The 25070-nt window shown below is 39.7% G+C and overlaps 1 protein-coding gene across 4 annotated transcripts in view; it reads left to right on the top strand.

The window, feature by feature from the left end:
* Positions 1–25070, top strand: part of CDK14 (cyclin dependent kinase 14) — a 547444-nt gene that overhangs the window by 427027 nt on the left and 95347 nt on the right. For all 4 annotated transcript variants that reach the window (XM_032402204.1, XM_032402206.1, XM_032402205.1 and 1 more), the window contains one exon: positions 432–480. In XM_032402204.1, coding sequence (XP_032258095.1) covers positions 432–480 — 49 coding nt within the window. The remainder of the gene's footprint in view (positions 1–431; positions 481–25070) is intronic.

Raw genomic sequence — 25070 nt, 5'->3', positions numbered from 1 at the left:
AGTGTAAGAAAGGAGAACCAGCATTACTGTATTGGATCAAAGATGTCTTCACAGTGGAAGCAACAACTCTCACTTCACTGATGTGTCAACGTTCTTCAACATACTTACAGTTTGGAGGCTTGGAATTTGTGTTTCTTTTTTCGACCCAATTAAAACTTAGTTATTCTAAGAAATAATTACTGGGAAACCGGATTATGAAATAAATCACCGTAACAAAAGAAAACAAGGCTTCATTATTTAAAATGTTAAGATCTTCCTATTTATTCTTTGTAACTGCCCGATCTGAAGGTGAAGACTTCCCATAACTGACATAACCATGGCTAAGTCAAACACTACCTTTTTAAAAGTTGAGGGTTGTTTTTTTTTTAAACATACTTGTAATGTATACATTTGAAACAAAGATTGTTTATCATTTTTCTCTTTTATTTCAGAACGCTTTACCCTGTACAGCTCTAAAAACCTTAGGCAAGCATGGAATAAGTAAGTCTTTATACAGTTTGTCTTTGTTCTCTCTTTCTCTTCTCTCTCAATCTCTCTCTCAGTTCTTAAAACTCTCCAAATAAGTTTGTCTTGACATTTTTCATTTGCCTATCCAAGTATCCATCCATCCATTCATTTAACCGTTAAATAGTCGTTAAGCCCTAACTGCGTGCCAGCCACCGTGATCAGCCTAAGCTGATGCTGTTATATATGAGTTTGGGTTCCTACAGCAACGTGGCGTTGCTTCAGAATTCTAAATCCTAAAATTCATTGTGCTTAATCTTCTCATAACTAAATTCCAAGAAATATTTTCGCAACAGCAAAATAGCATCTAAGTACAATGTAATGACTGATTCTGATCTAAATAATGCAAGTGACAAACTCGGAGCTAGATAAAATTGATCTTTCAGATTTTTTCAGTTTATCTGTTGTTCCACTAAGTCTTGTTGGAAAGCTAAATACATGTATCACTTGAAATGTATGTGATTTGTTTATTTAATTTCTGTTCTCTCATCTGATCTCATTGAAATAGTTTCATTTATTGGTTTCGAAATTTGATGAAATCTGAAGATCTGGGTTTCTCAGGTTATTCAGAGGTCTTTTATTGCAAGCCAACCTGTTAATAAATCATTGAAAGTTGGAAAGCAGAGTGATTGAGTCACTCTCATTAGTTGTGGAGATCATATTACCAGCATGATGCTGGGAAAAAGGTAACTGGAACTGCTTTGATTTAAAAAAAATTTAATTTGTCATAACAGAGTTTTGTCTATGGGAAATTTAGTGTTATTGCCTCAGTTTTTACTGTTATGACATGTTTAATTTTAGATGCCATCAATTATAAAAATAAAAAATAAGAAAAAACCTTTTTATAATAAAAATATTGTCAGTAGATCAGTGGACAGCTTATTGTGAGGAACTCATGGAATGAGTACATACTCTGCGGTGGTTTATTTGGAAGATTTGGCAGTTTATTTTGATTAAGTTCATCCTTAGAAGAGCACTGGGATAATTATTTTTGTCTAACACAAGGCTTTGCGTTTTGCCATTTGAAGAAGCAGCTCTCAGTATCTAGAGTCTCCTCTGGGAGGCATGCCCTCTGCTGGGAACATTCTGTGTGTGTTCCTCCGCTCTTGTACCCCTCCCCTCCCCTCCCTCGGCTGATCAGCGGTCTAACATTTTAATTAAGTGCTTTCATACACCAGGCACTGTATACAGTAGACAGTTCCTACCTTAATTAAATGATCAAACACATTCTCTCATAGTTGCTCAAAAAGTTTTGTCCAACCAGGTAACCATCTTATGAAACAATTCTTTATAAAGCAATTGAATTTCTAACCCATCTTTGCAGTCACAGGAATATCTGGCAAATCTACACAGAGCATTTGTGGAGAATAGCCATTTCCTTCCTTCGGAGGGGCAGAGCTAGAATGACCTCCAAATTGCCCAGGAAGATAAATGGCAATCCTTATCCACTTAGAAGAGTCTACAAAAAATGGGAGATGGGTGTCTGTAGACGATGCTGAATGATATTTCGTCCGCTGTCCTCTTGTGGCCGTGACCCCACTTCTTAGACGGCTGACCCGCTGTAGCCGTTCGCTTTTGTAGCTTGTATTCAGCACTACCCGACGCCACAAGCTCTCAAGCATGTGCCCAGATGAATGAATGGCCCTTCTCGTTCAACCATTCCACAGTGACAAGTGGGATGCCTCGCGGAGAAGGTGCTTCTACCCATGTACAGTACTCTACCCCAGGGAAACGAGGTTATCTCATGTCCTTCTAAAAGAAAAGAAAATTGAAAGAGTATTCAAGCTTTGCATTACTTCACTTCATTCTGACCACCTAAGACCTGATGCCTACTTTGCTCTGAGAGGTGTTGATCATGTTACAACAAGAGTAGTTCATTTCATTGATGAAAATCAGGACATGCAATCCTCTGGTATTGATGTTTTAGAAATTTTTAAAACTATGTGCATTGTGTGCAATCTCCAAATTTTTCTTAAAAGATGCTGGGTAGTCAGTAAATAACGCTTTTACTTTTGAGGGCAAATAAGAATTCTTCAGAATATGATTTTTTGCAAAATGAGAACAGAGTTTTCTCTTTAAGATGTAATGTTGGGGATATTTATTATTTGCATTTTTTAAAAGATTTTATTTATTTATTTGTCAGAAACACAGCGGGAGAGGGAACACAAGCAGGGGGAGTGGGAGAGGGAGAAGCAGGCTTCCCACTGAGCAGGGAGCCTGATACTGGGCTCGATCCCAGGACCCTGGGATCATGACCTGAGCCGAAGGCAGACGCTTAACGACTGAGCCACCCAGGTGCCCTTATTATTTGCATTTTCTATGAACGTAGGATTTATGATTTTTCTACCAAAACCAAAGTAGGTTGAAGGAAATCTTAACATTTTCATGTAAAGTCTTTTTTTTTTTTCATGTAAAATCTTTTTAATGAACTGGTAGAATTGTAGTTAATGTCTTTCTTTTAATCTGTAACATTACATATGCTTTAAAAAAAACTAGAATTAATTCGAAAGCATCTGATAAACTGGGTTCTACCATTAGATTACTTTTAAAGCATTTTAGGAAAAATATTAAAAGCTGAGCTTGAGGTAAGATTTTCAAATTAGAAACATAACTTGTTCAGAACCATGCTATTTTTAAGTTCCCGTAAGTCTTATTTTTTTGTTGCCTTAAAGGATTTATCTCAGAAAGCACTAAGTAATAAAATATCACTAAAAATATTATACAAATACTACTTTCTGGCACCCCAGTGTTATGTACTGAATCCTTAGAGCCAAGCCATAACCTCTAGCCCACTAGAACCCAGTGAAATTTAGAGAAAACTGAGAATTCAGAGACATTAATTATATTATTGATTCTTCCTGCAAATGGACTTGTGACTTTGCAGCCATTGACGTTTCAACATCTCTCACTTTGGAGTGTGGTTTAGGTTCAGGAGAACTGCATTTAAATATTATTAAGCCAGTGCCGGCTTTCTCCATCACTGCTAACTCATTTGCTTGTCTACAAGCGGAATTACGAAACTAGAGCAATTGGTAAATTCTCTTGTACAGCAGTAATAGGTTCAAAATAAAGTGAACTAATTTGCAAGAACTAATTTGAATTCAGTTTTGATGGGTTGATGTAAGATAGGTAGGTTACTAAAAAGTAAGTCACCGTTCCAAATTAAGTACCAATATCTTTAAAAAATACGTATTGACTCAGCTATTAAAGCTAGTTGGTGCATTAACCTACCTAAAAGAGCCAGAATTTCTTGAGAAGTGAATCCTCAAGTCTCTTTGAACAGCTGTAACAAGTGAGCCAGTTTACTGGGGGGCCGAGTCCGCCCTAGGTAACACCAATACAATTCCCTCCTGACTTCATTTATACCAGCAACCATGGGCATAATTTTATCCTTTGAAGGATTTTTTAGTATTCTGGGGAAACAAAGCGGTGATAGGAGGAAAATATCAAAGGATCCAGCAGATATCTAAACTCAAAAAGACAATATAAAGAAGAAATCTTAATTATAGGATTGGGAATGATAAATATATATTAATAAAAAAAAGAAAGTCCTTTTATTCCCTTATGCTGGACATGCATGATTTGTGTGCACTCTTCCTGCTTAAAGGGGATTTTGGATTAAAGGGAGACACATCTTAATTTTATAAATACATGTACTGTTTTCTGACCGCCTTCAAAAACATTCCATTTTATTTCATTGGAGTTGTAAAGACTCTATTTTTCTTCCAAATCTCTCTGTTTATAGTTGTCTGACATTGGCATGTATATGCAATCAGCCAAGAATTTCAGCCACTTAAAAGATTTTTTATTATTTTGGCTAGAGAGGCACCCTTAGTATACGCTCTCTGGCAATGTTAAGGGTAGGATTCCAGGAACACATTTGCTTGCTTTGGAACTTCTTAACAGCTGAACAATTTGGAGGGGTGGGTGGTGGGTTGAAAGGAGCAAAAAGAGAACCCAGGGTAAACCACAAAGTTACAGAGGACAGATTTGGAAAACACAACTTGTGGCTGATAAAGCAGTGCATGTCCACAGACTTGAAGAGGTGGAGGCCAGCCTTGCCCTGCTTTCTCCATCCACGTGCTCTGATTCAGCTTATAATCCTCTGGTGGGATAAGTCTGACTGAATTTCTCCTAAGAACTGAAAACATCGCTTCTTTAAAATATGTAGTAAATACAGAGACATTGTGACGAAGCTACTTTAATGGAAATGCAAGAGTAGAGAAGAAGACATTCACCTGTATATATATGAATGTACCAGCAGTCCCAAACCCTAATTCAGAAGTTTTAAAAGTGTTTTCTAACTTTGCATTCTTGCACTTTCCTTGAATACGTTCTCAAATTCAATGATTAACTTCCAAACGTATTTTAAAGATGACCTGCTGGATAGTTGTGGTGCATGTGCATAAAACATAATGAATTTAAAATGATTTTTAAAGGAATAACATACACTTCACTCTATATATTTATGCTGCTGATTCCCTATTTTTCTTATTGTCCTATCTGATTGCGTTCCATTAAGATTTAAATCAGTGCCTGCTCAAGAAACCGAAAGGTCCCGTTTTTCTACTCTGCCTTATTGTTCTAAGTTGATCTGAGATTTTCTAAAATAATAATATACTGCACAGTAAGTTAGGGCTTTCATCTTCTGAACTAGTTTAGAAATGTGAGAGGAATGTAAGATCGGCTGTTGGCACTAGGAGGCGCAGTTGAGCTAGAGTCTTAACATCCTCCACTTCCACATTTTTTTTTCCATTGTTGATCATTTTTGTTATAATTCTATTTACTTCAAAGTAACAGTTTTAATTTATTTATTGCCTGGAGATTTCTTCTCACAGTATTTTCAAAGAAATTATTCAGTACATCATCAATGCACTTTTTTAGGTTTGGGTTTGTTGGGATGACAGGCTCTGAAGCAGACATTTTGGAATTCCATTCTCTTCACTCCAGGGTGAGCTGGAGCTGCAGTCGTCCGCTGCCCAGCTTGTGGATGTGAGCCCAGCATCAGGAGGCTACCTGGGGTGCAATTCCTTATGACACCCTTGGAAATAGTTTTCAACACTTGGTTAGTCAGATTCAAGCAGGTCTCTGTCCTGATCTCAGACACCCACACATGGTGTGTTTGGAGGCCCCAAAGTTGCAGTTCAGAGAAATCGCTGGGGACATTCATTTTCACAGAAATGAATCACTAGTTCAGGTCCTGAAAGCATCATGGAGGTGTGATGTTTACTCAGTCTGTTAAACCGCTTGCTACCTCCCAGAGAGCAGTTCTTCTAGAATATTGCAGACTGGATGTTTCAGAGGGGAAGGAAGAGGTCCGGGCTCTGGTGGGAGCCTCAGGGAAGACAGACGGCATCAGGGGCTGTCCAAGGTATGGGTCGGGGCAGCTACCAGGAGGACACAGAGAAAGCTAGCCAAGGGAAAGGTGGCAAATTTGCCGGAGGCCCAGACCTGGCTACTAAGAGTGGCAGTGGTGTAGATGTGATAACAGATGAAACATACCTCGTCAGAGGTCTCACGTACCCTCCTTGACCTGTAGTCAGAGCTGTGACGGGGTCGCTGTGGTGATGAACACTTGGGCAGCCTTTTGCAGTGTAGAATTTGCTTTCATATATGTTATCATATCCTCGTGTCTTTTTTTTTTTTTTTTAACAATCTTGGGAAGTAGTCAGGACACATACTATCATCTCTATTTTATAACTTTAAAAAAAAAAAAACATGCTCAATGAGGTCAAATGATCAGTGTTATTGAAAATTACAATTCAGACTGTAGCCGCCAAAGTGAACCTTAGGAGAGAAATACCAATTTTAAAGCCCCAATATTCAAGTCATCAGTATCTGATTTTGTTTTGTTCTCACTACAACCCTGGTTGGGGAGATCTTTTCTGGAAAATGATGTCATTTATGCCCAGTCTAGGTTTTTAGCAGCAGGAGAGCTGGGGTGGAGTAGAAACCTGACTTCTGTCCTGGGGAAAGTGTTTACAGCAGGTGACCACACACATCAACTTGGGCTTCCCCTGGGCCGATGTGCGACAGTCTAAGTGCTAGAGATGACAGGCCTCCCGGCCGCCCGTCTGGACCCTGCTAGTGAGATCTGTACCCTGTCCCACACAGCTCCACTTCCCCCAGGAAATTACCCTCTGTCATTCTGTGCCATTGCCAGATTTCTTGTCCTTATGTTTCTTGCGGTAGCAAAGAGTTTGCTATTAATAACAACCCCTGGTGATGGTCAAGGGCAGACCCCGTGCTGTTGGTTATCTGCTGAGCACGAGGTAGTTTTTGTTTGTTTGTTTGTTTCCCTTCTGATAGACAGAAAATATCCATCTTCTCTCTTACTAATTGGCAGTACGTGCCAGGCTCGGGAGCTGGCAACAGCCATGGTTTTTCATCCTTTCGGATTATGTGTTGGATTCCTCATCCCAGAGTACACCCTTCTGGTGCAGCTAATACCTTCCTCCTGCCATCCAGCTCATTAAGGAATAAAATCCAGCCATGCTTCTGAAGTGGCACAGAGCTTCCAGCAGCAGCTGGGCTGCCTGATTCTGTGAAAGCCGCACAACAGAGAGAATTAGGCTTTCTCGCGCTGTTTCCCAAAACAGATTCTAGAAGGGTACGTGAGCTGAGGAAGTTCTTCTGCCGCTCCAAAATATGCAGGGGGCTGTTTGTGTTCTGTGGCTGCCGTAACAAATCACCACAAGTGTCTTGGTGTGAAACACCACAGCAGTGGTGTCTGAGTTCTGTCGAGCTGGAGCCTCGGTGGGCCCAGCTGGTTTCTTTGCTCTGGGCCTCCCGAGGCCGAAGTCGAGTATCGGTTGGGCTGGGCCCTATCTGGAGGCTCTGAGGAAAATCTGTTTCCTGGCTCATTCAGGCTGTCGGCAGAATTCAGTCCCCTGTGGTCACGGGCCTGAGCCTCCTTTTCTTTAGCGGTTGTCAGCAGGGAGCCTCACCCAGCAAAGGCCACCTGTTTCCTCATCACGCTGCCCCCTCCTCCTTCGAACCAGCCTCAGTGAAAGGGGTCTTTCTCACTGCCTCAGAGCCCTCTCACTTCCCCTCCCACCCCCTCTCTTCTGCCTCTGCTTCCAAAGGCTTACCTGCATAATCCAGGTTAATCTATTTTAAGGTCTGCAACCTTAATTATGTCTGCACTTTTGCCACAGAAAGTAACACATTCACAGGCTTCAGGGATTAGTGAGTGGACATCTTGGGGGCTGTTCTGCTTTTCCACAAGTGGGTACTGGGGTTTCCTATTCAGCGATGAGTCATGGGGTAAGGCAGAGTAGAGGAGGCCGTCCCAGCTGTCGCCAGGTCAGACACAGTCTGGTTCGTCTGATCTCTGACCCATCTGGTGACAAGCACAGGCCTCTGACTCTGGCGGTTCCGTGTTGCCTGGTTCCCACTGGTATCCTCAAAATTATGTATGAGGAAGAAATAATTTTCCACCCCACCCCCACCCCCATAGAGGGAAAAAGGGATTGTTCTCCGGAAAGTTCATAGCCTCTGAGATAACTGAAACTTGGACCAAAGATTTCTTTCCCCTCTAGATCAGTGCTGTCCAGTGGAACCTTCTTTGCTGATGAAAACCTCTTCTATCTGCCCTGCCCAATGCAGGAGCCACTAAGCCCCCTACGGCCGCTGAGCACCTGCCGTGCGGCCAGTGTGACTTAGGAACTGAATTTTAAAGTTTATTTTAAACTTAATTTAAGAGTTAGTTTAAATGTGAAGAGCCATACGTAGCTAATATTGGGCAGCACAGCTGTAGATGAACATGTAAACTCTTCACTTACTGTAAGTGCCAACCAGCGTGGGAGAGGCGTGCACGTCTGATGCTGTGGAAACCCCACGCCTCCGAGCTCTTGGCATTTTGCGCTCAGGTGTCCAGCGATCTTCTTTAGATTTGTGCTTCTCACCCCTGTCTTTTATTTGTAAACACTGAGAAGATAATAGCGCTGGAGGACCCGGTAAGTGTAATAAATCTGCAGAGGAACTATTGGAAGTATCAAAGAACATCAAGCAGACATGCCTTCCCTCCCTCCCCTCGAGAAGCCATGCTGTTCCCTCCCGAGGGGGGCTGCCGGCTGCGAGCGCCTCTCTTCCTTTCTCCTTCTCGTGTTCTCGCTCGCTCTTTTCTGTTGGGAACTGCTCGGGCTTAGACACACAGCTCTCTCCCCTCTTTGAACTCCCTCAAGACTTCACCTCTCTGCTGTTGTTCCCGGCCCCCTGGATCTACCCTAACTCTACTCAGAAAATATCATAGAGGCTCAGCTGCTTCTTCGCCCCATATGAGATGCTATTGAGAGGGCTCCGTTTTTCTAAATAAGCCTCCATGGACCCCTGTGGGTACGTATGTTAATTATTCAGCTTCAGAACATTGAAAATTACCACAATTTAGAAAGTGAAACATAAACAGAAATGCAGTTTTTACTGTACTTTATTTATTTTAAAAAAAACTGGATATGAAAAAAACTCAACACTTATTTTTATCCTTTTCTTTTGATTAAGAAAATGTGAATTTAGTGAACTGTCAGCCTCAAAATTAAGGTGAACATAAGAAGTCACTGGAAAAAGAGATGATTTTAACAATGTCATCTTCTGTGTCCACTATCACCCACTCCATTCTTTCCTTTGGTTGATTATCATGAAAATTAGGATTGGACAAGGGAAAGTCTCCCCTTGTCATATGGGGAGACTTTCTATGAAACTGGGTGTAACTTCCACCCATTGGGAAGATACAGCTGATAGACTCTTGATGTTGACGTGTGCATCCCATATCTGCTGTGTAGACGGTGGTCCTACTGACCTTGTGAGAATGCACAGCCAGTAAATACTGTGACGTGAACCAAGGAAGATTAGAGATGAAGAAGGAAGGCTGCAAAAGCTCAATTGGCACAGATGGCAAGAAAATGCCTGAAGTCGGCATATCATAGGGGCCAAATTCCAGTCCTAGATCAGCTACTCAACGGCATAATGTTCAGGAAGCTCACTAATCAACCTGAGCCCCAGTTTCTCAGTCTTTAAAACCCTTGGCGTGAGGATTGGATAAAGTATGGGTGTAAATGATGGGGCACCACTGGCCAGCTTAGCTTACCTCCCTCCTGCTTTTCAGCCCACCCTGTACTTCCCTGCCCGGCAGGGCATTTCATTCAGTTCCCAATAAGCAACGGTCTTGAACATGAATCCCACTGTTATACAGGGTCCCCAGACATCTTCTGGACTACACCTTTCTAGGAGCACACGCTGAACTGTTTGGTCACGAGATCATTTTTTAAAAATACTTCTTATGTAGAAATAAGATTCCTTCATTCCCAGCAGTTCCTTCCTAAGAGTGATATGTTAACAAATAGCATTATACATAATTAATGTAAAACTGATTTATCCTAAGTCTTGAAACACATCTACTAGACAGTTTTCCTAATTAGATTGAAAGAAACCCACAGACACTGTTACCACGTTCAAAGCGTCTGTTAGACCTTTCCTGTCAGGCTCTTCATACATGAACTGATGGGTCAGACCAAACTAGCTGTGCTAGGCCTAGGTGTCCTCTTGATCCAGGGGTTTCAGTGGTGAGACCAAAAGTAGTTATTCTTGCTGTTTGGGGGCTTTTAAATGGGGCAGGTGAATGACTTATCCCTAGAAACACAATGAATGAAGGCCGGGAGCATGGCCTTAGTTTGCTACCTCTGTCATCACTGGGGACAAAGGTAACTTGGCCTTTCTCTTTCAGACATTGAGCCAAGTCTATACCCTAAAGCACAAATCCCATGTTACCTTGTTATATTCATCATGGGAGTGACTTTAACAATAGCTTTCATTATGTCTTTAACAACAAAAACAAAGATACCTTAAAATGCCATAAACAGACACACATACAGCCCCCAAATCAATTCTCTTTTGTCTTACCTAAAAGAGCATGTTTAGATCATTTGGACATTTTGGGGATCTCAAAAGAATCTAGTGACAATTTACAATTGAAGTCTCATAGTATATATGTGTGTGGATGTCCTTAGACTATCAACGAGATATAAGTAAGTAGAAACATCAACACGAAGGGATCAATTTTCCGGCCCTTGTCGCCTTGTTACATAGCACATCTTGTGTGTCTGTATGTGAATTCTCTGCTAGGCCTCAGCTGTGTTTAATCCCTCAAGACTTGATGTACAAACATAGTGCCAAATAGAGAACTTCCCTTAAATTATTCAAATTGCCCCATGAGTGATTTCCCACTCTTCCTGCAATGGAAAACATTTGATCATAAATTCAATTAAATCAGTCATCATCTTTGTGATGTTTGTCCAGCTAAATCCTTTAGTGACTAAAGCAATAAACACCAGCTGTGTGTGTGTGTGTGTGTGAGGGAGGGAGAGAGAGAGTGTGTGCATGTGTGTGTATGTGTGTGTGTGAGGGAGGGAGAGAGTGTGTGTGCATGTGTGTGTGTGAGGGAGAGAGAGTGTGTGTGCATGTGTGTGTGAGGGAGGGAGAGAGAGAGAGTGTGCATGTGTGTGTGTGTGAGGGAGGGAGAGAGTGTGCGTGCATGTGTGTGTGTGTGTGTGTTTATGGCATGACTGTTGGGAAAAAATTGATTTGAAGTCAAGATGAAGGATAGTTCTCATTTCTTAGGCCAGATTTTGACCACTTCACTGCAGCCAGTGTTTAAAAGATTAAACTCTTAGCAGGGATAAAAATCATGTGTATTCCTTTAAATTCATTGGCTTTTATTTCGCAACTCAGAGCCTAGTCTTAACATATTGAGTTTTAGATCAAAACTGGCATACTTCGGAGATGTTAGTGAAAGCTGTCAAACCACATCAACCATTTTTCTTCCTTTTTCCTCCACACCCTCCCCTGCCTAATTAAAACAAAGGAAAAATGATTGTCAACATACTTTTAAGCTTCTCCAGGAAAATGCCATGATAGGACTACAGTACTATTTATGATTTCTCATATTTATGTCAGGTGAGGAGGTAGGGTTTATTAAAGGCTTATAAGTGTTGATTGTTTCTCGGCTTGATCCTAAAGCCTTTCAGACAACAGATATAACTAACCGCTTCCCCTCTTTTTCATCATACTTTTGCTACTGATCCTATTCATTTGGATATAACTGAACCCTTATTCTTGCAGATCTTTACATATGTGTATATCCGTGTGGCCTGTAGAGGGCAGCATGTTCTGGGGGAAAAAGAAAAGTGAGTTAAGCAACTGATTTTTTTTTTTTTTCCTTTAACAAAACAAGTAAGATATCTCCTGTAGAGAAATCAGAGCTTCCCCATGCTTTGATTGTCTGCCACTCTAGGTATCTGCTTAGATGGAGAATGTTATTGGCTCAGCTACCTTGCAGGCTGCTTAATTAAGGATTACACCAGATTCCATGCCTTTGCCTCTGAGTAGACCGAAACACATCATTTTATTTATAAACATGAACACAAATGTGATTTTTCCATTTGTCTCTCATTTCTTGTCATCCATGACTGAAGTTTAGAATTTGAATTGAATTATACCAACAGTTGTGATTTTATTTGTGGTCAAATTAGGCTTTACTCTATTCTGGAATTCTACTACCTCCCATCTTTACTTTTAGGTTGTGACCCCTGAAAGAATTCTGATGTCTCTTCTTTTCCCCAAGGAAGTGAAAAAGATTTCCACAGGGACATCCTCCATCCGTCATAACTTTAGGCTCCTTCTCTTAAGGGCCAGCACATTTTTGGAATAATCACTGAGCCAGTCCTCTTCTCTATAGCTATATTCACTGCTATTCTCAACCCAGTCTCTACTTCTCATCTAAAGAACCAAATCCTCCCAGTGTATAAACTACACAATTCTTTTTTTTTAATTTTAGAAATTTCTAGAAGCTGCAGCCAATCCTGAAAGGACATAGAGCAGCACTGTGCAGTAGATCTTTATGCATTGATGGAAATGTTCACTGTGTGCACTGTCCAGTATGGCAGCTGCTGGCCACATGTGGCTGTTCAGTAACTTAAAATGTGGTTAGTGCAGTTGAGGCACTGAATTTTTTTATCTTGTTTAATTTTAATTAATTTAAATTTAAGTAGTCACATGTGGTTTGTGGCTACCAAATTGGACAGTGCAGAATAGAGCATGAATTCTGACCAGTTCATAACAAATGTTCTACCAGAATATATGGTGCGGTGGATTAGATTTTGTAGCTAAAAATCTACTGCTCGGCCTTTTATTCTCTTGCTTATTCCGTCTCATATAGCTGTAAGCTTAAATCCAAATCCTCTGACTCTGCCCCAGGATTTTCTCTCTCTCTCAGAACATCTGAGAGATTTCCAATTTTCCAATCCTTCAATTTTAATATTGAACATACCTCTCTTGGGTGTCCAGAATGGAGTTTCAAAGCCTAGCATTTCGGCACACTGATTCTATGGGCATCTAGCATGTCGCCGTCTCAGTTTGGTCACCTCTTTATATCTAGTTTTTCCTAAATATAGAAATAAAATTTAAGAATGTGCTAAAATGTGTCAAGCTGCAAACAAGCTTCTTCCTTAATTTGGAGTATATCCTCCCCCCCCTTTGTATGAAACAGTTCTTTGCATTGACTAAAAATAAAGCCTGTGCTTGTTCCATCCATTCTAAAGTGACCTCAATATCCTTTTGAAAATTTTCTTGGAAGTTCCCAAGTAATAATTTTTTAGATGCTTCTGTATTTTTACAGTGATCTGCAAATGCTTATCTTCAGTTTTTTACATTATGCTGATATTAATTGGTTTTAAGACATGAGCAGACTTGTTTTTTTAATAGTTTGTATCATACCACTAGCTTCTGCCTGAAAACACCCTTAACCCATGTATACCTGGCAATTATAAGTAGTTGGACCCCAGAGGATAATAAATGTGCAGCCTTTTAACTTTATTCATTTATCTTTCTTTTATTTCAGCTGTAAAGATAAAATTAGTGCTCAAGCAGATAAACAGCTCTAGCAGTTATGCCAATTTGAGGTTTCTTTAAGCCATGGATGTGGAATGATAGCCCTTCCATTATAAATCATTTTCCATGAAGAGCCAAATGTGGAGTTAAAGGCAGGAATAAAGGAATGTGCAACTCAAAGGTTGTGCTCATTTTAGTAAAGACAGCTTCAGCCTAGTCCGTGCTCACCGTCAAACCACCCTTTATAGCACCCATGCCCCCAGCTCCATAATCTCCTCTACAAAATGAGGGACAAAAGCAGGGCTGGTTGATAGTCACATTTTTCTTTAAGAAACTAGCCTCTTGGAAAAGCCTCGGCATCCCCACACCTCAAGGCACAGCAAAACAAAATAGGGAGGCATCATGACGTTCTTGTCAATGCTAATGGGCTTTGGGACTGGGCTCCCATGCACAAAACCAGTTCCCTGCCATTGGTAGGCTTTCTGTTAATGGACATGTGTGTTATCTGCAGAGAAATCATTAGACGGAAGTCTCTATACCATAGCAACTGTTTCTGTGCTAGAAACAGCCATTTGTAACTTCCCGAAGCACTTTAGGCTATTTGATAATAGTGATGCAATCACATGCAGATTAATATAGGCACAGAGAAAAAAGTGAAAGGTCAAAGGCAAGAGCTTAGAACGCAGAGAAGAATGTAAGGTGCCAGTTCTTAACTCTTCCTGAGTTGGAATGCACCCTACAGATTGGTTGCTAAAGCTCACGACTTTAATTACACTTCTCATATAGGAAGAAATAATGTCTTTTGATAGAAATATACGAAATATTTTTTTCTCAAAATTTAAAGATCTCTCCTCTGATGGGTTCTTGTATTTATAGCATACATCACATCACAGAGTAGACTAAATTAGTTTCCAGGGCTTGAGCCACACAAAACCAAATCAAACACAACAGCAACAAAAAAATGTTTTCTCCATGCTAACTTTAGACTCAGCCCAGGCCATGTAAGAAATTACAGTAATGCCTCTCCAAACACATGTTGCAGTAAGTCAGGATTCTAGTAGGTGACAGCTGGATATTCTACAGTTCTGAGGGCCATGGTTCAGATGTCTGTGAGTCCCTCTACTTGGAAACCATTTGAACAGAAGGGTTGGGAAGAGAAAAAGAGGAATGAGGATGGCTGAGGTAGAAGACTTGCTTTTTACCATTGTCTTGATAAATGTGTATTTGAGATCAGCCCCCAAGTGCCTGCTAGGCAAGAGAAAAGCAAGACATCCAAAACAGGCCAGAGAAACAGGAACCAGTCATGGTAGGCCACAAAATGAGGAAGATATTAGACAGTTATACAGAGGACAAAGAGGGCACCAGCGTGGCTCAGGTGTTAAGTGTCTGCCTTTGGCTCAGGTCATGGTCCCAGGGTCCTGGGATCAAGTCCTGCATCGGGCTCCCTGCTTGGCGGGAAGCCTGCTTCTCCTTCTCCCACTCCCCTGCTGGTGTTCCTGCTCTCACTCTCTCTCTCTGTCAAATAAATAAATAAAATCTTCATTAAAAAAAAAAGAGGACAAAGAGTCAAGGGGAGACTGACAAAGAGGAGAGTGTACCTTGGTATGTAACACAACAGAACACATTTGCAAATCTTAAAATTAAGAAACAGTTCCTGAAGCAGATCTATCAAGAAAATGTATATATCTTTAGATATGTAAAAGGATATTGGAAATATTTTTACTTAAGATGTTCTGTCATTGTTCTATTTGATGAGCATTTTAAAAAAATGAGATTTTGGGGACGTCTGGGTGGCTTAGTCAGTTAAGCATCTGGCTCTTGATTTCGGCTCAGATCATGATCTCAGGGTTGTGAGACTGAGCCCCGCATCAGGCTATTCACTCAGCGGGGAGTCTGCTTGAGATTCTCTCCCTCTGCCCCTCCCCCCACTCGTGTGCTCATGCTCTCCCTCTCTCTAAAATAAATAAATCTTTTTAAAAAATTAAAAATAAGTTAAAAATGAGATTTTTTTCATATAAGTTTACTCATGACCTTAAGGCTTTTATTTTTCCCAGTAGTTGTAAATTTCCCAATGAGGTATTTTCTACCAAAGGATTTTCAGGAATATAGTCCGATTTGGAAAAGAATATTATAGTCTTAAAAGACTCCTTTTCCTGCATTTATTAGGGTCTATTTAACTTTTTACAGGTATGGAAGTTGTGGAGAAGTAGCTGGAATGTTTAGTATTAAATACCAGCAGCCGCACGTGTTCGTGGCCCACGTGGGTGTGTCTGCGGCAGGCCGGACGCTTTGTCCTGTTCGTCTCATTTAAACCTGAGAATAACTCTGGAAAAGTTTTCCCTGTTTTTCTGATAGGAACGTTTAAGCTGATTTAGAAAGCTTATTTCCCTGTCTTCAATTATATTGTGGCCTCAAGAGCAGATCTGGAAATCTGCCCCTCCTTTGTTATACCAGCAGGGCCGAGACCAGGGTGAGGCAAGGAAGGCACTCAGCTTGGGCTCAGAATTTAGGGTGACACCAAACAAGAACTTAGTCATCAAGATACATAACATTTTAATGCAATATTCTAAAGAACTAAAAGATCACGTCAGTGGTTCCTATGCTTCTATCGAACAACCCTTCGTTCTTCTTCTGAAACACCGGTGCTGGGGAGGTTATAGAGAAATGGGCCCATTTATTTACTGCCGATGGCACTGTAAACTGGTAAACAATGTGGAAAACTTAATGGAAATGTGTTAAAAGTTATAAAGAGACTCATTCATGGCACCTTCAAGAAATTTGATTTCGCGTCATGTATAGGTTCGGCAGGTGTTGGGGAAGGCACCGATGAGGTTGCTGTTCCCCTAGCGCTTACCTTCTAGGCTATCAAGGACAATACACAAGCAATAAAATAATCTCAGAGAGTGACAAGTACATGAAGACAATAAAACAGGGCAATGTGATAAAAAAGGAAGAGTATGGGCAGCCTGAAAGCCGTATGAAGGCTGGGGTTTTGCCTGTTTTGTTTCCTTCTATATCCTTTGCACTTACAACTGAGTTTGTCACAAAGTAGGCACTCAAGAAATACGTGATGAAGAATGAAGGTGGAAGAACCCAGTGGTAAGAGTAGAGCGAGTGGGAGGAGAGGAGGCTGGAGACCGGAGGTAGAGGCCTGCTGAGGAACAGCCTCATGGGCTGCAGACGGGATTTTTACTTCCAACAGGAAGCCTGGAGAATTATGTTTTTGACCTAATAATTTGACTCTTTGGTATTTATGCCAGAGAAATAAATCAACGGAATAAAAACCAAGCTGCCCAAAGATTGTCATTACTGTGTAGTATATTCTATTTTTTAAAAAGACTTGTTATTAACCTAACCAAGATTCAGGAAATGGGGAAAGGTATGATAAATCATGATTCAGGGACCTTGGGGAATATTATACAACAATGTTAGAACGGTATTATGAAGACTCTGAAAACATAAGGAATGCTTCCTGTGTCTTTCTGGAAAAAAAAAAAAGTAAAAAATTATATGCACATTAACATATTAACTATAAAATTACATCTGTGAACTGTGACTGAAATGTAACATACAAGATGAAAACAGTTGTGTTAGGGTGGTACAATTTGGGGGGATTGTTTTTCTACTTTCTGAAAATTGTCTTTAATATTACTGTCACAGTATCTTAATAAGAAAAATATGTTGCTTAATTAGTACAGAGTTTCCGTTTGGGATGATGAAAGCATTTTGAAATAGATATTAGTAATGGTTGAACAGTATTGTGAGTGTAATTAATGCCACTGAATTGCACACTGAAAAATGCTTGAAATGGCAAATTTTAGGTTTATATATGTATTACCACAATTTTTAAAAACCCAGATACCTTCTATAATCATCGGCACAGTTCAGTAGCCTCCAAGGGGCCCCCCATGATCCCTGTATTTTGGTCTTTATACCCTTGGGTAGTCCCTCCCACACTGACCCGGGTTTGGTCTTGGTGACCAATAGTGTGGGGCAGAAATGATGGCATATGAGTTGTGGAGTTAGGTTATAAAAGACTGCAGCTCCTTCCTTAGCTCGGACTCCCTCTCTCTCTCATCACGGGCTCTGCAGTAGCCCACTGCCAAGTCATGTGAATAGCCCTCTGGAGAGGCCCGCATGGTGAGGACCTGTAACCAGCTAGCAGCCATGTGAGTGAGCGGTCCTGGGAGTAGATTCACCAAGCCCAATCCAGCTTCAGATGACTGTAGCTCTGGACATCAACTTGACTGCAATTACCCGGTTAAGCTGCCCCAGAATTCCTGAACCTCAGAAGCTGTGTGATAATAAATAGCCACTGTTTTAAGAAAAGAAGATTTTAAAATTTCCATCTAACTTCCACTGCAGCTGTACCCGTGGATAAACAGTTTTCCCCTATCCTTGAAGTCCTACTTTCTCCTCTTACTGGAAGTTCTTGGTGCAGCAAACTTTGTGAATACAAGTATAGTAAAAGGAGAGCTGTGTAGTAAAGTGGAAAAAAATGTTTTTTCATCCTAGCACCCCAGTGTGATAGTCACGAAGCTGAGTGCATCACCAGGACTTGGCCTGATATAAAATGCCTACAACCATGTTTTTGCAATTGGAGATTTGGTTAAACTAACTACAATATTTAGGGAATAGTGAGTGAAAAGTAAATATCCCAAGTATAAAAAAAGGGGGAAAAAGCATACACCACCAACAGGAAAAAAAATATTTACAATGTCCAGATTTGTTGGTTATAATTTTTTTTTCTTCACTAGGGGGAAAACAAAAAGCTAAAATCACCTCAATATGGACTTGAGTTTGACTTTCAGGAGTTTAAAGAGAGCTTCTAAGAACTCAGGTTTTGAAAGGAAATTTTATCTTGTAAAAAATATGATAAAAATTACAAGAAATAAAATGATACATTTGCTCAGACCTACACATACTGGAGTAAACACACCTAACTGATAAAAATTTATTACTTCCAAGATCGTAGACTTATGCTTTTATTTTCCTTTACATGTTTCAGGATTTTCTAAATTCTCTCAAGTGACCATGTCTTACTTTTGTAATGAGAAAAAAAAAATTACAAATCAAACCTTTAGAAGGATGATACACAGAAGAAGGCATCAGCATCTGAGGCACAGACCATGCTCTGCCCCTCATTTGCTGTGTGACCTCGGCTGTGCTGCTCCTCTCTGAGCCTCAGTTTCCTCATCTGTAAGGAGGGATGATCATCTGGTAGCTGGATATGCGGAATAGGGAGACAATGAGAAAAGTCTCTAGCACATGGTAAATGCTCAATAAATGCTTTGTCCTCTTTTGTATACCTTCCCATAGTATTTAGAACAAGGGTGGGATGCCTGGGTGGCTCAGTAGGTTGAGTGTCCGACTCTTGATTTTGGCTCAGGTCATGATCTCAAGGTTGTGGAATGGAGCTGGGAGCCGCTAGTCGGGCTCTCTGCTCAGCGGGGAGTCCGCTTCTCCCTCTCCCTCTGCTCTGCTCCCTACTCGCACTCACGCGCATGCGCGCGCGCTCTTTCTCTCAACTAAATAAAATCTTAAAAAGAAGAGTGTCATTTGCTAGCTGGTCATGTCCTTTGTGATAATCAGGGGAGATCAGATAGTTCAACAGGTAGTTGATTCAGAGTGGAGTCTAGAAGACATGCTATGATAGGGAAGATAGGAGACTCCTTGTAGGAGCAATAAACACTAAAAGGTATTTTGACTTTCCTTTCTGAAGATCATCAGGCCCTTTATAGAGGATGCCAAATTCTTCAACAGTCCTAATCCAATTCTTGTTTTGGACATAAGCATACAGACAGTTCTTTTTTACATCATAATGAAATCATATATTTTCAATATCAGATGCGATATCATAAGATAAAGAAGCTGAAATTAGAGTCCCCAGAAAATATATTCTTCATTTGCCTTGTACTAAAATTCAACAACCCATAATAAGCTCTGATCTAACCAAATTTTGTTTCATATTGATTTAATGGGAGCACTGGTTTTGGTGATTTTTCTCTAATCCTAACCATTTAATATCCTTGATCTATAAGATGACAATTTTTTTTTTTTTTTGTAAGGAGTAGGGGAGCATCGGGGGGCCTGGGTGGCTCAGTCGGTTAAGCATCTGCCTTCAGCTCAGGTCATGATCCCAGGTCCTGAGCAGGGAGCCTGCTTCTTCCTCTCCCTCTGCCCCTCCCTCTGCTTGTGCTCTCTCTCTGAAATAAATAAATAATATCTTAAAAAAAAAAAAAAGGAGTAGGGGAACATCTCTTCTATATCATCAGTGGGTGCTAAACTATGTATCTTTTACCTTAATTTTTTTCCTTTTTACATTTTTCTCAATATTTTGGATCACATCCAGTCTCTAAGGAAATAAACATGTGAAGAGTTCTGTGGAATGTTCACTGTGCTGGTATTTTTCTTCCTTTTGTCATGCCCCAAGATTCGCCAAAGTTGATATAAATTCACCATGCCTTCTTTAAAAAGCGTAACAGCAAGGCATTCTTCCTGTAGGAGTCAGACTGTAAAAGGTGATTTCCTTTTACTCCATTTGGTTTAAGCCTGTAAAAAGCATTAAGTGAAAAATCTGATATATTTGTTAGGGCATTTATTGCATTACTAAGTTATATTTGCAGTTCTCAGTGAAAGGTTTATTGAGAACATAAACTTTGAAGAGGTTTTGTTCAGGATTAAAGATATATTTTTCTTCTCTTTTGGTGAAATAATATCACACAAAATGATGCCTTTCGGGAGCTATTTTTAGCACTGTTTATAGTCAGAGGATGCACAGTTCCATTCTGGTGAAGCAGATATCAGCTTCCAAATCCAGCCTCTGATGATGAGATTTGTAACTTCTACAGGTTTCAGAGGAATGAAAGGCTCTGAAGTTACCAGTTTCCATTAACTCAATTTACCATAATGTAGACGCACCAATAAGTGAAACAGTTTCCTAGCCGTTTGTAGTGAAAATGTTTTTCATACTGTTCATGTAATTTGGACTAGATATTTAGAACCTATCCATCTGAAATGTAAAACATAAACCATTGCTAAGGTCTAATGTGTGTTGGTGGTTGATTTTTTTATAAATAAAAGTTTGAATTTAAACTCCTGATGCAATCTTTTATCGTCCAAAATGAGAGTTGTCTTTTTCAGAAGAAATGGTGCTATAATCGGTCACTCAGAATTCAGGAAAATTGGCTCATCTTTATTGTCTAAGCAGCAAAAATATCAAAACCAGCGCAAGGGTAGAACATTCATGAACAATTTGCTTCACTCTTGATTTTGTAAAGACGTTTTGAAAAACTTGTGAAACAGGTGAAAAAATATGATGCCTATGATCGATTGAAGCAAGTTATGGTAAGAAAAGGTCAGTCTTCACAGCGGTCCTGTGGAGCAGAAGAGGGTTATTAATTTTATCCTGATCTATTGGAAAGGTTACAAGTTGCCTGATGTTCTTCAGGTAACAATGGAATTCCATATGGGGAAGGAATTATGATTGGATATAACAATAAACAAAATAACTGGGACTTTGAAAGCCAAATCTGTTGAATGCACATTCTTTGGGTTTTGTGGGTATTCTACACTGACTTGTGATTTTAGAATTTTAAATATTCTATAAATTTTATCCTTCTGATTATAAGGGTTAATTATTATTAATGCATTTTTACCTATTTCTTTAACTGAAATAAAATATATCCTTTTCTATCCTGTCCTTCAGTCAGAAGATTAAAAAGTAATTATTTGTGTCTCTTCTGCTATAAACCACATTAAAGTCAAATACAAATACAATAAGTACAGAATCGTTTAATCACTAGTCCACTAAGTCTATGAATCTTTTCTAAAATGTAACTGAGGTACAAATAATGCCTGACAGGTGTATACTATTCCTATAGAAGAAAAATGTCAATGTTTGGTAAGCTCTAACACATCTTAGAGAATTTTTTAAATTTTTAAAATTTTTAAAAATTATTTAGACAGAATTAGAGGTTGAGTACATATGGGTGTTATATAAGCTATTAAAAAATAAAATTTTACAACTAAAAAAGTAACTGCTACTAGGCACTGAGAAGAATTGGAGAGGAAATTAACATGGGATCTCTGCAGAAATAGTGTAGTGAACTAGGTAACCTTCTCTTCCCTATAAGCAGGGAAATGAAAGCATGATTGATGCAGGAGTTAAATAAAAATAAGTTTAAATACACAAGAGTTTTTGTTTAAAAGAATATAGCAAGAAGTTCACTTATATTAGCTTTTCTCCATGAGTATTTTATGATAATATCTGTATCAGTGGATTTATAAAATGTAAGTATGAAAATCTATAGCTTCATATTAGTACATGGGAAAAGCTAGTATAATTATGTGAAAAGTTAACTGATTTTTTAAAAGCCAAACCACTCTTTATTTGATTTCAGAGTGAATTTAAACATTCAAAAACATCTATTTTTCCAGGGACGGTAGAAAATAGTCATAAATAAAATCACAGCTAGGAAATTTGGGGTAATTTTTATCTAACTAAGCTCTGCAATCCAAAGCAAGAATTTAATATTTTCCTTTTTCTGGCCCACTTTTTGGCAGTTTATAATACTCTTGAGTGTCAGTGCTAATGTTTTCAAAAACTTGATTCATTCACATCCTGCTGAGGACTCTCCAGCACTTTCTGTACTTTTCCACCAGATAGAGTTTACTGTAAGGGCAACTATGTATTGAGTAAGGGTTAGATCTGAAGGAGAGACCTAGCAGTACAGATTGGTCTGACTAGCTTCGGAGACTGTTCATCTTATCCATGTTAAAGCCGGACTCTCTTTATTGTCTTTATTTAATATAGGGCAATGTGGGTGTTAACAAGAATATAGAATGGAGCACTGGGTGTTATACGCGAACAGTGAGTCATGGAACACTACATCAAAAACTAATGATGTAATGTATGGTGATTAGCATAATGTAATAAAGTTAAAATTTAAAAAAAATATAGAACAGTCTCTACAGAAATAGAGTTCAGAATTAAAGGAAGAGAGAAAGATAGAAAAATGTAAGGTGTCCATAAGGAAAACTTTAAAATAACCCAATAACCCTCTTACCAACTTGGCAACATACATCCTAGTGCGTGTGTGTGTGTGTAGGATAGTAGCAGTAAATCTTTGGTGTGACATGTAGTGGACACTAAGATTTAAGAGTGACAAATCTAGATACTCTTCATTTTGACCCTTTGATTATCTGGATGAAATAAAATAATACATGTGAAAGCACTTTGTAAACTGTAGCATTCCCTATGTGTAGCATTATCATTATATAACATTTTGACAGGGGAGCTGACCACTGTGGGAATGAGTGTCTTCCGGGTAGGTTGTGTCGTTAAACAGTTTCACTAGAATAAATGAATGAGAATTGAACAATCTTCTGTGTACAACAAAACACAACCTATTTATGGAAACTAATATAAAAATGTTATCTGTTTACCTTGAGGGAAGGAATCTCATTAATTTTTTTCATAGCAGTGCATTGACAAAGGAAGTCTCAGCATTAAACAACTCTATCTCTTCATTATTAATGTAACTGAGAGTCTTGCCTCTCATTTCATTGCACAGCCCAGCACCTGGGGTTGAGAAGTTCGCTGCACAAGCCTAAACCTTCCCTTCTATTAGTCTTTTATCTTCTCTCAGAGTTGATTCCAATGTCAGGGATTCCCTTCATGTTCTGCTTGACAAATTACTGACCCCTCTTTGCAAAATGAATTAAATTTGAGCCTGTTTTCTAAAAACAAGAGCAGTTTTATGACCACAGAGTCCCCCTAAGTCAAAAGCTTTGATAAGATGGTAACTAAATGAGCATTTTGCTTTTCCTGTGTAGACAAGAAAGAGTACCACATCTGACAGCCCTGGTTACAGTTGAGGAAACAGCCTGTCTTTATGGGTGGGTGGACCTCTGCACAAATCATTTCCAAGAGATTACTTGTTGCATAATCCAATGGCCAGTGCCCTTGTTGACATCTTTGCCACAGAGACAGCATGTGTACTGCCAAACGAAAGGATCCAGTCCCCCAGCTTTGCTCTGTGAAGAGTGTGACAGTGAGTAAAGCATGAATATATGGGCCCTCAACATCTCACTCCAGCTCACTCTTTTTCCAACTCTGTGAGACAAAGCACACTCGTATGCTCCATGTACAGGCCTACGGTGTATGTAGTTCTATGCCATCATAGAATGCATCGAGGAATATTCTAGAACCTTTTGTTCCCCTTAACTTCCTCTTCAACTGTTATATGGAAATCAGTATCTCCAATGCTCTAAATAAATTGAACTACTACACCTCTACTCTTTATATCCAGCTTTCATGAGCTAACATGTTAATAGGGGTGCCTGACTCTTTTTTTAAATAAGATTTTATTTATTTGAGAGAGAGAGAGAACGAGCAGGGGTGTAGAGGCAGAGGAAGAGGGAAAAGCAGACTACCTGCTGAGCGGTGAGCAGGGAGGCCAACGTGGGGCTCGATCCCAGGACCCTGGGATCATGACCTGAGCCAAAGGCAGACGCTTAACCAACTGAGCCACCCAGGTGCCCTGAGCATGTGACTCTTGATATCAGGGTTATGAGTTCAAACCCCGTGTTGGGCATGGAGCCTACTTAAAAAAATAAACATAAAAAATAAAATGTTAATAAATCCCAGTGAAGATTTCTATAGAGATATTTAGAAGTCAACTCTTGGGAACAAAATGTAACTTGTCTTAGATGTTCCACAGGCAGATGTATCATCAATTTTGGAGGGAGTCTTTTGGAACTACAGTTTAAAAAAACAAAACAAAAACCAAAGAACTTGTAATCCTAGTTTATAATGTACCTTTAAAAAGGCAAGGACCAATTTCCTTCTCACTTAAAAAAAACGAAAGAAAGAAAGAAAATGACACCCTCCAGGGGATGTATATTTTGAAGATGTATCTTAAGGATTAAGATTTGACCTTAAGATGTTTTTGCTCAAAAATGATGGCTTACTTTTTAAATGCATGTTTCTCAGGTAAAGTAAAACTTCTATAGGTGTAACATTTGATCTACTCAGTCCTCAAGTAAACACCCAGTCATTGCACAAATGTCATGTCCCCAGGCTATACCGGGAACCATGCCTTACAGGAAGGAGCCCTAGCCGCCTCACCCTAGCTGCACTCTCCCTTTTTTTTTGCTTCATCATTTTCATCCTCCACCTTCAGTGCTCTCTTCTCAACTCTGTCAGTCCCCTGTAGTCTGGCAGAAGACTCTGGGTTCACTTTGCTCTTTGTCTTGGTTTTCAGAATGGCTGAGAAACTTAGGTGGCTTTGAAAGCAGTTAGTTGACAGGTTGAGTGAAGAGAAGTGAGATGCACATTAGATCATTTCATTGGTGACGGCGGAAAGTTCTGGTAGGTTAGTGATGGCAGGCCAGTGTGGCCGTGCTAACCCTCCCTGCCTCTAGGTCACAATGTGGTTCTTCCTAGATTGGAGGGCATATAACCTTAGAGCTAGACAGCCCTTCAAGACCATCTATTCCATCTCCCTCATTTCTGAGGCACAAAAACTGAGCTGCACAAGGGATAAAGAAAATATCCTGCTCCATATCCCTGGTCTAAGGCAGTTTTTTACTGTTCATGTTACCTTCTTTCATACCTTTCTTTTTAATGCAGATTGTGTGTGTGTGTGTGTGTGTGTGTGTGTGTGTGTGTGTGTGTGTGT

The sequence above is a fragment of the Phoca vitulina genome, unplaced genomic scaffold, assembly GCF_004348235.1.
Source record: "Phoca vitulina isolate PV1807 unplaced genomic scaffold, GSC_HSeal_1.0 scaffold4, whole genome shotgun sequence".
Lineage (NCBI taxonomy): Eukaryota > Metazoa > Chordata > Mammalia > Carnivora > Phocidae > Phoca > Phoca vitulina.
The sequence above is the reverse complement of the archived record's forward strand: the minus strand, read 5'-3'. Positions and strand labels throughout refer to the sequence as shown.